The sequence below is a fragment of the Asparagus officinalis genome, chromosome 3 (assembly GCF_001876935.1).
Source record: "Asparagus officinalis chromosome 3, Aspof.V1, whole genome shotgun sequence".
Lineage (NCBI taxonomy): Eukaryota > Viridiplantae > Streptophyta > Magnoliopsida > Asparagales > Asparagaceae > Asparagus > Asparagus officinalis.
Genome location: NC_033796.1, coordinates 100,708,232 through 100,720,539, shown reverse-complemented (window position 1 = coordinate 100,720,539; position 12,308 = coordinate 100,708,232). Strand labels below are relative to the sequence as shown.

The following is a 12,308-nucleotide window of genomic DNA, read 5'->3' as shown; positions in this document are numbered from 1 at the left end:
AATCGGAGGAGGTGAGAGTTTTTACTTCGCTGGAATGGGAGGGTTGTGGGTAATTTGAAAAGATGTGGGAGTTAAGGTTGGTTATTTTTTTAGAGAGATCATGGGTTGTGTGAAACGTGGGTTGGTTATTCATTTTAATTATTTATAAACTTAGGTTACTATTCATTTTAGCTTCCCTATTATTCTCCTTTAGTAATAAAGAAGTAGATATAGTTTTGCTTTGAGACTTCTCTATTTGTCAATAAAGTTTCTTTTAAAATGAAGTTTATTGTAATCCCACAGGCTTAGCATGTACTTTGTGCACGTGTTACCGTTGTCATGCATCTCAAAATAAGCTATGCATTTTGGGGGTGTGACATGGATAAGACATGATGTGTGATACATATGCCTAGATTCTTGATCTGCATCAATGTCACCGATGGAAGCCAAGCAGCAATCACTAACATAATGGAAGTGAATTTTGCGCAAACCTTTGACTTGTTGCTTGAGTTGTTTAATCTGAAGATACCAATTGCGTAGCAGCATATGACAGACGTAAGGAATTCCAAAGGTCGATAAGCATTTTGGGGAAATCCAAATTTACGCAAATTAGAATGGACAAGGGGGAGCAAGAGAGGTGCCAATATCAAGAGATATCAAGATATGGTTGGGTAATACTTTAGAGAATGAAAATGCATAATATTTTTTCAATTTAGGGGAAAAAACATTGTTGTGCGTCGGCGGAAGTGTGCGCACAAACCAATGCATAATATTTTTTCAATTTAGGGGAAAAAACATTGTTGTGCGTCGGCGGAAGTGTGCGCACAAACTAAACAAGTCGTCGAGCAATGAGAGGAGAATAACTAACGAGTGCAATTCATAAGAGAACGGCCAAAATCACACACACACACAGAGATTTAGGTGGTTCGATAATTGCCTACGTTCACGGAGAGAGGATGGGAAGATTTCACTATATGGAGGAGAAAAACAACGGGTTACAACTCTCTCAAACACTCAAAATAACCCTAACCAATGATCTCTCACTCCTTCATAATATTAATCTCTCTCTCAAAGTGCTCAAATAACTCCAAATTCTCTAATTAAAAATCCTCGAAAACATGTTTGCTATATATATAAACACCCAATCCAAAACATGCTAGGAAAGCAAAACCGGCCTAATAACCTGCTATGTTTGCTATATATATAAACACCCAATCCAAAACATGCTAGGAAAGCAAAACCGGCCTAATAACCTGCTATTAGTTGACTGATGGTCCCTCATTAGTCGACTAATCAATGTGCATCGGTCGACTGATGAGGGTCCATCAGTCAACCGGTCAGAACACCAATTTTGGACCCTGTAATCGTGCATGTTGTCGGTCAACTGATCATGTTCGATCAGTTGACCGACCCGAAACTCCTGTAGAACTTCTTGCGGTCGACTGATCATACCCGATCAGTCGACCGATGAGCCTCCTTCTGTGCATATCTTCTTTTTCTTCTTCTTCGCGGTTTTCAACAAACATATCCAATTTGGCAAATGACGAAATAACTAGTTTGTTGGATGAAGCTTAAGAAAACCCCCAAACCAACAAACCAATAAAATATCATTCGTATGTGAACCTATCAAAAATTTGTGTCATTCAGATTAGCTCCACTACCAAGCCTTTCTTCCAACGTTCTTGTAAGTTCAAATCAATGGACACAAACCATGGCCTATTAACCCCATTATGAACATGATGGAGTTCACGAAATTCAAAGGTTTTAGTCTACGGTGACCCATAGTCCGTGTTGAATAACCAAATGCTATTAGATTAGAGGTCTTCAAATTTCAGTGTAGCACATAGTTTTCATGGGGAAGGATACTTACTCCGAGAGATGGTGACTTCAACCTGCTATATGGCTACCCGAAGCGTCCATTTAAGCAAGCACTATCCACGAGTTAAAACGAACAATCACCAACAACCGCAGGCTAGAAATTTGAGGGGTTCATGAACTTGGATTCTCGGAAATACACCATACCACAATAAAATTTGGGAGAACCTTAAAAGGATATTCCCTTTAATTTGAATTTGTTTAATTTGTGTATATAAAATTATAAGGTTATAACCCTCGATCCTCACACAGCTTCAGGGTTTTGGTGCAGTGTAGGAGACCTTTAAGACGGTATAGTGCAATCCAGGTTCAAATTCCATTGGCCACGTATTTAAAGCATATTTTAAAATATTCTGATGCCTGAGTCCCTATTTTTCTGCCCATGAAAATGGCGCTCAACAAGAGAGCCTTGTATCCCATCTCTACTTCAGGCTGACCCCAAATGCGTTCGGGTCAACTTCCAACTCTAGTTAAAGATAATGGGGAGCTTCAATTATCACCTAATCCCTTGTAGCCCCTCATTCATAAGGAATAGAAAAACCTTGGATGAAAATAACAGAAAAAAACAGTACACAGCTGCTAAAGAAATGTCAGCGACTCAAATACAGCCATATGCTTCACTTAGAGAAAGTCACTATTTTATGATGATTTGAGCATCCTTTTGTTTTCCCGCGTCTTGTAAAGCTGGAACCAAGTTCTTATTCTTAGTGCGACCACTGGACCACTGGACGCTGATGTCATCAAAGAAAACATCAACTAGCTCAAATGCAGCTAGATTCACCATTTGGAACAAATCAGCATTAATTTGTATTAAAATGGTTAGAGCGTCTTTGATTGCTTCCCTTCCAGTCTAAACGGCAAGTAAAAGATTCTCTCTCTTACTAAATGCTGATGATAATTAAAAAAAAATTCAAATATCTCAAATGCTGAAAGGTTCATCAATTAGAGCAAGTCAAATAACAGTTGTCTTATAAAATTCAAAGCATCTTCTTGCTGTCCCTCAACTTGTAAAGACCGCAAGTGCAAAACCATCCTCCTACTTAATTACTGAATTCCCTTATTTTTGAGTAGGAAGGTGGATTCCTATTTTGTTTATTAAAGACTACTGTGGGAAAATGGCGACAGCATGCCCAACATCTTAAAAACTAGAGAAAATTGGATCAAATGATTACCTGACATATGGAGAAAATGGACATTGAGCTCATCCTCTGAAAGCTCATGTTAAGAAATAAAACCTCAATCTTGGTCAAGATCAGCTCAGCTCGTTGCAGCGGTGAACAAGTCAGTATTTTGCTAAAAAAATCAGAGCATCTTCCTTCTTTCCTGCAATGAACAAAAGCTAGCTATCCATTCCAACTTACCTTAGTTTACAAGACATTAAAAAAAAAAGTCTTGTGATACCATAATCTAGATATAGCTGGTCCCCCTACTCGAGGCATTTCACATTACTTAAACTTTAATTTTATGTTTTCAAGTCTATAAGTATGAACCAAGTTTCTGTGCATGCAGACACTCAATCCCAGTAGTTTCATCCACCATGACAGTCCCATGCCTGCCTTCCCTTCTCTTGATCATAAGCTTCGCCTTCCTATTCCTGATCAAGCTCGTAAAACCCCGTAAACCTCAAAATTTCAAATTACCCCCTGGACCAAAAATGCTACCCATCATCGGAAGCATGCACCATCTGATTGGATCCTTACCGCATCATATCCTCCGTGACTTGGCCAAAACCTATGGCCCTCTCATGCACCTGAAGCTTGGTGAAATCTCAACTATTGTTGTGTCTTCCAAGGAAATGACCAGAGAGATAATGAAAGATCATGACATCAAATTTGCATCAAGGCCCAATATCCTCTCTGCCAAAATCATGCTTTACGACCGCCGTGACTTGGTGTTCGCTCCTTACGGAGAATACTGGAGGCAGTTGCGCAAGCTCTTTGTGGTAGAGCTGTTGAGCGCCAAAAGGGTTCAGTCATTTCGATCCATTAGAGAAGAGGAGGCACTTGGTCTCATGAGAAAGATCGGTTCCATGAGCCCGTTGCCTGTTAATCTAACCGAGTTGCTCCATTCGTTTGGAAATGACATGACTGCACAGATTGCTTTTGGAAACAAATGCAAAGATGTTGGCACTTATTTGAAAGCAATGAAAGAAGGATTGGAGTTATCGAGTGGATTCTGCTTGGCTGATCTTTTCCCTTCATCGACATTGATTCGTTCAGTCACTAGGTTGAAGTTTAAGCTTGAGAGATGTCACCATAAGGTTGATAGGATTCTTGAAAGGATCATACTAGATCACAAGGATAAGAGGGGTATGGAGTTCAAAAATGCCGAAACTCTGGAAGAGAATTTTCTGGATGTTCTCTTTAATCTTCAAGCACATGGTGGGCTAGGAATATATCTTACAGATACCAACATAAAGGCAATCATTTTTGTAAGTAATGTTACTGACTAAAAGCCTTTTCTCCTATGCACCCTCCACCAAACCTTAAACTTTGTGTTTTAATGCATTGATAATGCGAAATAACTAGTTATATAATCTTATCTTATAATCTTTAAGTTTACTCATTTTGAGTTCTTTGTAAGGCTCCAGTTCATGTGCTCAAGAGGTTGTCATTTTGAACTGATGATCATATCACGAACTAAAAGTTAAATATTTGAAAGGTCAAACCATACAAGTTGGTAGATGATATAAACTTGAACTAGTCCTAGGCTCAGATCCAATATGCGAAGCTTTAATTTACGATTCAAGCCATTGTATTAAATGTAATGTTATATCTAGTTTTCTTTATTACAGTTTTCTTTTATTTGGAGAGTTTTCCTTATGAATTTTTATAGATAGCCTACAATGTGCGTCCATATACATGATATCACTCTTTTTCAGTATCAGTTATTCATTAGTAAGGAAATTCTTTCCTAGTCTTTGATATGGTGCTGGAGCAAGGCTCATAACCTTAGGATCCCCTCTTCTTAATTCCAAACCTCGGGCTGTCGAGGGGGCCACTATCGCAAGTGCCATCTTGGCGATTCACCTGTGTCTTAGTCACCTTCTCACAATCTCACTAATATATAAAAGTTATCAACACACTTGTGCTTTCGACTCCTAAAGAATGTTTCAAGTACTCCCGTTTTTTTCTTCTGATAATTTCTTTGCCTTCCAGGATGTATTTGCTGCAGGCAGTGGAACAACTGCGGCAGCCATGACTTGGACTATGTCCGAACTGATACAAAACCCTCGAGTTCTGAAGAAAGCCCAAGCCGAAGTAAGAGAAGTTGTAGGTTGCGAAGGCAAGGTAACAGAGGACCACATAAAAAAACTGAACTACTTAAAACTAGTAGTAAAAGAAACTTTAAGATTGCACCCTTCAGCTCCCCTCCTGATCCCAAGAGAATGCTCAGAGCAATGTCAGGTACACGGTTATGATATACCTGCAGGTACCCGTGTCGTGTTCAATGCATGGGCGATGGGGAGGGATCCAATGTACTGGGATGAGCCTGAGAGGTTCAGGCCAGAGAGATTTGAAGGGAGCTCAGTTGATTTGAAGCGAACGGATTTTGAATTCATACCTTTTGGAGCTGGGAGAAGAATTTGTCCAGGAATTTTATTTGGACTGGCTTCAATGGAGCTGGTTCTTGCTAATCTTCTATTTTATTTTGAATGGAGTTTGCCTGAGGGCATAAAGGAGCTTGATATGACTGAGAAGTTTGGATTAGGTGCTCGCCGCAAATATGATCTCATTTTGTGTGCGACTCCTTATGTTTCATTATAAATTGTGTTCTCAAGGTTTCAATTTCTCTCCAAAAGCCTGAGTATTATTGAAGGTTATGCTCAAGCTATGTTGCTTCTTACATGCATATATTTTGCAATATCAAATGTATTGTGTAACAGTTTATTTGGAATTTAATAATCTAATTTTGTTGGGCATTAGCTTGACAACTGAGAGTATCTATTTAATTTATCGATCAATAAAAACAGAATGCTTAAGAATTGTCACTAATAGAAAGTAAATAAGTACATGCCCCTGATATAAAAGTATTGTTTGGGGGATATTTAGAGCTCAAAATTTTGTGTATTTTTACCGAAAGTTGGATCCTGCGTATCAGATAAATAATTTATAGCTTAATTGCTGTTTTCCTTACGGTGTATTTGTAATTGCAGAGAACTGTTTATGCAACTTTTCAACATGCACCTCCTAGCTATGAACATATCAGAAATGTGAAGTGACCATAGCCAGAAATTTTGTATTACTGTTACTCGTGTTGTATACTATTAGTACTTGTTTTAATTCTTTGCAGTCTGTTGGTTGTTAATGACATCATCCTGTTGCGGGGCACGAACTTATCTGGGAGAACTCAGTCAAGGAGTACTTAAGGTGCATCTCCTTCAACACAATTTACTCGCTCTTGTATAATTGCATTATCTACACTATAAATTCCCATTGATACCGACTGCTTTCAAGTTTTGAGGCATCCTTATTCGAGTTTGCATCATTTTGCATCTTCTTATCAATTATGGTAACTTGTTAGCATTCATTTTACAGATGCAATTCTCCTTAACCTATATGTCGTCATTTCACAGATATTGATTTCCTGTTCTTTATATTCTAAATTCTTGTATATTTTTTCTTGACCCGTTATTTTCTACTAATTTTACAAACTTCCCTTTATTCTCTCTCGTCGTGGTGCTCATGCCTCTCTTGGATATTTAGCTTAAGAACCGATAGAGTATGAAGGCAGGAGTCACTTTTTCGAGACATGGTGTTAGAAGAATTGACCTCTGTCTTCCAGCTATTTGAAACCTTTGACATGGAACATATCATTTGTCAATTATATACATGTCAACCCTTTTCTTCCAAGCCTGCATCAGTTAACAAACAATGTCAATAGATTCTTACGTTATGCATATTGCTCGTCATATACTCTTAAAATGGCCTTACCCATATGGTGGCAGTCGCACTCAAAGTGGCCTTACCCAACGGTCAGCTATTTTTTATTTACCATTTGTACTATATTGTTTAGGTTTATGCTGCTTTAATACACCATATGGTGGCTATATGTTCTTGACTTAAAATTAAACGGTTGCTGCTACCTCAGTGATAAAGAGATGAGGTTAGCTCATCAGTTCTAGGACTGACCTGTCGAGGGATCCTACAAGCTATTACAAATTACGACAAGAACACAACTTTTACGTGGTTCGGCAAACTGCCTACGTCCACGGGGCAAGGAGGGGGAGATCTACTATTAGAGGGAGAGATACAATTGGGGTTTACAATCTCACAAATCTAAACCCTCTCAAACAAACTCTCAAATCCCTCTTACAAAATCTCTCTCAAAGGGGGTGCTAAAACAAAAAACATCTACAAAAGACTTGCTTTTTCTCCTTGAATAGCCACCAAAACACTGCTCCTTTTTGTTCTCTATGTTTGCTGCAGCCGCCAAAAGAAAACCCCAGCCCTTGCTATCTTCCGCAGCCGCCAGCAAAGAACAAAACAAAATCCCCTTGCACCGCCTCCTGCTACACACATTCACGAAAACCTAGGTGCTCACTTTATAGAACTGTGACTCGGGTGATTCGGGTGGGCCTGCTCCTTTCCGCACCTGTGAACAAAGTTATTTGTTCACGCACGTGGGTATGGTGGACCCCACATTCTCACAGATTCTCATAAGAAAAGCTTTAGGCTGCGTTTGGGAACTTGGATTTGGGCCCTGGATTTAAAATCCAGGGTATTTCAAATTCAAATCTCTTGTTTGGGCCTCAAATTAGACTGAGATTTTAAATCAAATGATTTTAAAGTGGTGATTTTCAAAGCCCAAATACCCGATTTGAAATTCCACCCTCACCCTTCGGATTTACCAAATCCAGATCCGGACGACGACTCCTCCCTCGATCTCGACTCCTCTCTCTCTCGTTTCTCAGTGGCGATCTCGAATTCTCAGCGCAGGTATCTCCCCTCTCTCCTCTCTCCCCTTCTCCTCTCTCCCCTTCTCCTCTCTCGTCTCAACACAGGGATCTCTCTTCGTATTTTGAAACCCTAGATCTGATCTGAGTTTGCTTTTCTCTGTTGTAGCTTGTTTTCTCCTCTCTTTCGGTTGCTCTCCTCAAACTTCTACAGTTTCTAATTGGAATTCAAGGTATGACTTCAATTTTTGCCGTTTTTTAATTTTTAAAAATTTTTTGGTTGTTTTTTTGGGGATCTGACGATGTGGGTATCATTTAGCTCAAACCTGTGCTGGTGTTGTTTGATAGAATGTCTGAGTAGGCTTGATTGTTGTTAAAGCATGAAAAAAAATAACTTACGCTGCAGTTACGTTATCTCATAAATTATCGGAACCATGATTTATGTAAATTTATTAACTGTAAACAACAAGTTATATGGCTACCAATACCATGGAGAATATGCGATGACTGTAGCAAATCACTGTGTGAATTAGCTTTGGTAATGACTGTAAAAAATGTGGTGGCTACCAATACCATGGAGAATATGCGATGACTGTAGCAAATCACTGTGTGAATTAGCTTTGGTAATGACTGTAAAAAATGTGGTGTTTTTCTTTTTTTTAAGTAGTCATATATTGCAGTTGGAATTTATGTAAATCTATTAACGGTGACGATCATGATAAAGGCCTGCATCAACCATTTCTTAGTTTAATTCGTATTCTGTCAGTCAAAGTATGAATTAGCTTTGGTTCAGTCGAAGTATGAATTTGGTAATGATTGTAAAAAGACTAGTACTGCTTCTTGGTTGTTGGTGAATGATACTTATTTCATTCAAATAAAATGTTACAAGCTGCTATAAATACTCCAGTTAGCTTGTGTGGGTGTGCTTGTGCAAGTAATATTGAATTCCAATTAGCTTGTGTCACCAGGATTGATTACTGGAAGGGTGATATTAGGCTGGTAGTCAATAGTTTGCCCTTGGTTTGTTTAATTTGATGCATGCTTGGCTTTCAGCAGATTGCTGTTATTACCTTGGTTTTTTTTTCAATGATGACATTTTATATGATTGGTTCCATGCACATGTTCTGCTTAATCACTAGTTCAGAGATGAGGGTCCAGTCTTAATGTTGTCCCTGGAAGCACTAGCTTTTCTTGATGGAGGTTTTTCGGCTAACCTCTCTTTCAATCTCCTCATGTTTTAGACCTGGGATCATATAGTGAACTCATGTCTACTCATGTAATCTAAAGAACCTATGTACTGTTAATATTCATAATCCTCCTCTTTCTCTCGTATTCCCCCCTCCCCCCAAGGAATGGATTCATCTCCCTCTCTTTCAATCAAGCTCATTCCTGTTATATGCATCTCTTAGAAGAGTGTTGCCAGAGATAGAACAACTGCAAAAAAGAAAAAGAAAATTCTGAACCCAGTCTTCTGCATTTATGACAGTAAATTACAGGCTTTCGTCTTAGAAGATTTGCATTGAACTCCAACTACTCGTTATGCTAGCATCATCTTTGAGTTTTTTACATACTCATCCAAAATATACTCATTATGGTAGTGGGAAGAAAGCGCCTATATTGTGATAGCGGCAATCAATATCATAAACCTCTTCAGAATGATCCAAGACTGTAGTGTCATTTCTGCCAGTGTGTTGCTCATGTGCACTGAACATGACATAAATCTATCCATTATTCTGTAACCACTCTATGTACCTGTGATGGGGGAAAATACAACTTTCAGATGTAAGCACAATGTAGAGTAGACCTCCTTAAAAAAGCACTAATACTACAAATTTAAACCCATTTACATGTATAATTTCCAGTCCTGGAGAACCAGGCATTGGCACTCATAGCAGAATGTATAATTATACAAAAGTAGTCAATGCATTGTTACTACTTTGCATTTTGTAGAAAACTAATGGCTCAGTAAAAAGCAAACAGAAACAGGCAATAACAAAGATCAGTATCAAGCTACAGGCACAAACCTATTTCTTTACTGAGTACCTGCAGATATATTTCCTCTTGGCTGCGAGCTATCGAAAAGCTAGGACATTTCTTCTAACGGGTCTGAACATCAGTCGCACCTCTTCTAACGGGTCTGAAAAGCTAGGAATATTGTACATTTTTTTAAAACATTTAGGGACTAGAGGGAAGTCGCCTTTCTTACAATGTTGTTTTCTCGTTTGGATAAGATGAGTTGGCATGATTTCGGTATCCTCTTTCCTGTCATTTAAGAAGCAAGTTCTTTCTGGTGTGAACTGTGTTACATGATGATTTTGGTCTATTGCGTCCATCCAGTTTTTATTTTCATTTTATTGTGTTAATTCAAATTTATCTTGGAGCTACAAATACATGATGAGTTGGCATGGTTTTATTTTCCAGTGTTTCTTTCTGATGACATCTACTTATTTCTTTTTATTATTTCATGCATTCTAATGATGGTCTTAATAATCCTAATAATTACCCTTGTACCTATTTTGAGTAGCATTTTAAATTTGCATCTTCCATGAAAGGAAAGTAGACATGCCTATAATGTCATCGGCTAAAAGACCAAACACAGTAAACTTCGCAAACCCCGAGCCCATACTTTAGAAATATCAGTTAACCTTCCTTATTTGACCAAACACCAAACGATCAGGGAAACAAAAACTCTCTTGATTATTCATTACTTAGATCAAATTTGACCACGAACAGTTAGAAATATCAAGCTTTGAATTCTTGATAGTATGGGCAGTATCTACCTAGGTTGAAGTTCAGAAATCGGATCCTCATTCACCGAACTCCCTTCTCTCATCGAAGCATAATGTGCAGGTTTCAAGGGAACTGGAATATCCATCGATGGACTATTGAACATGAGAACTACTTTAAATAGAGGATTCTAGATATGTTTTCTTTTAATAGTTTATGTTGTCGTAATTTGGCTTGTTGTAGCAAATCATGGTTACTTCTTATAGCAAATCATGGTTATCAACTACCTATGGTATGTTGTGTTTTAAATGAAGGATTATTGTGGAGTGTAGGGCTTCTTATGAGGAGTGTTTGTTAAACTTATTGTGGAGTGTAGAGCTTCTTATGAGGAGTGTTTGCTAAACTCTTTTGACTCGTCGAGTCTTTTATCATGGCTAGTTATTGGAGTAGTACTCTTGTTCTTTGGAGATTGAAGGTTGATGTAGTATTAGATGAAGCCATGAAAAAATGGCGTAATAATAAATATTTTGGACATTATTATTATTTTTTGTATTCTCTCATACCGATTCATGAAGGACAAGATGTTTGCATGTGTATTTATAATCGCTAATAAAGAGATCAAACTTCTGAGGGGGTCGTGAAATTTACCCTAACTTTTTCCTCAATATAAACCATAATGTCCGCATTTGATTTAATTATTAAGGAGTTAAGAGAGAGCATAAATTTTTTTAAAACACCAATTTCAAATCCAAATTCATGTATAATAAAGTGCATCCAAACATCAGATTTTAAATCTGTGATTTCAAATCCTTGCATTTAGTGATGACATCCAAACAAAAGATTTTATCAAATCATGGATTTCAAATTCTAGATTTGAAATCCCATGATTTTAAATCAACCTTTCAAATCCAAATCCAAGTTCCCAAACGCAGCCTTAACATATTGTCTCAAATGGATTAGGCCGCCCCACGATCCAGTATCAGTGAAGGTTAATCATACTCATGGACTTATGGGGCTTCGGATGAGAATCAGAGGAAGGTTGATACTATTTAAGCAAAATTGCTTATTTGTCCTAGTTAAAAATATTGACCTCTGTCTTCCAGCTATTTGAAACCTTTGACATGGAACATATTCTTTGTCAATTGTATACAGGTGAACCCTTTTCTTCCAAGCCTGCATCAGTTAACAAACAATGTCGATAGATTCTTCTAAAGTGCTTGTTAGAAGGCTCATAAGGTGCTGAAAATGGCTCTTTCTGTTCTCTTACCTTAATTTGTTCCTAATTTTTCAAAAATTGGGCTCAGATCAAGGTGATGAAACTGTTACCTTCACTACAATTACCTAGTTGTTGTTCTGATGTTTTTGGAAATTAAAAATCTTCAGATACGATCTACCTGGCCGACCAAAGCACTATAGAGTCAATGCGAAGCTCCCCAAAGACCATGAAGTAGGATTAGATGGATTCATGTGCTTGGATTCATGGACAAGAACCACATTGCAATGGTAACTGTGAGAACTTTGAAGGATACAATACACTTCAGTTAACATTTTTCTGATAGTGTTAGTTTAATTTTAGACCAAAAGTTGAAACTATTGAGCAATTTTTCCTCTGGCTGAGTTGATCCCTTTCTCATGTAGTACATGTAGATGTCAACCTTCTTATGCCTCCCAAAAATTATATGTGAGCCTGCTAGTCCCAGTAACACTAAGGTCAACGCAAAAATTAGAGCCATCATATGAAAAGTTATCAAATACCCAGGACGCAAAAGAAAATAAAAGAAATTACGGGCAAACATCATTATCTGCGGTCCTTGACCTGGAGGGTATCTAC

At 38.0% G+C, this 12,308-nt stretch overlaps 1 protein-coding gene across 1 annotated transcript; it reads left to right on the top strand.

The window, feature by feature from the left end:
- Positions 3,464 to 5,963, top strand: LOC109832412 (premnaspirodiene oxygenase-like). The gene is made up of 3 exons (XM_020399786.1): positions 3,464 to 4,285; positions 5,013 to 5,726; positions 5,885 to 5,963. Exons 1-2 carry the CDS (start codon positions 3,509 to 3,511, stop codon positions 5,619 to 5,621), a joined length of 1,386 nt encoding a protein of 461 aa, XP_020255375.1. The 5' UTR covers positions 3,464 to 3,508; the 3' UTR covers positions 5,622 to 5,726; positions 5,885 to 5,963.

Coding starts and splice junctions, on each gene's coding strand:
- LOC109832412 (XM_020399786.1), top strand. CDS start 3,509: ATGCTACCCATCATCGGAAGCATGCACCATCTGATTGGATCCTTACCG. Junction 4,286..5,012: donor ACATAAAGGCAATCATTTTT/GTAAGTAATGTT, acceptor TTTGCCTTCCAG/GATGTATTTGCTGCAGGCAG.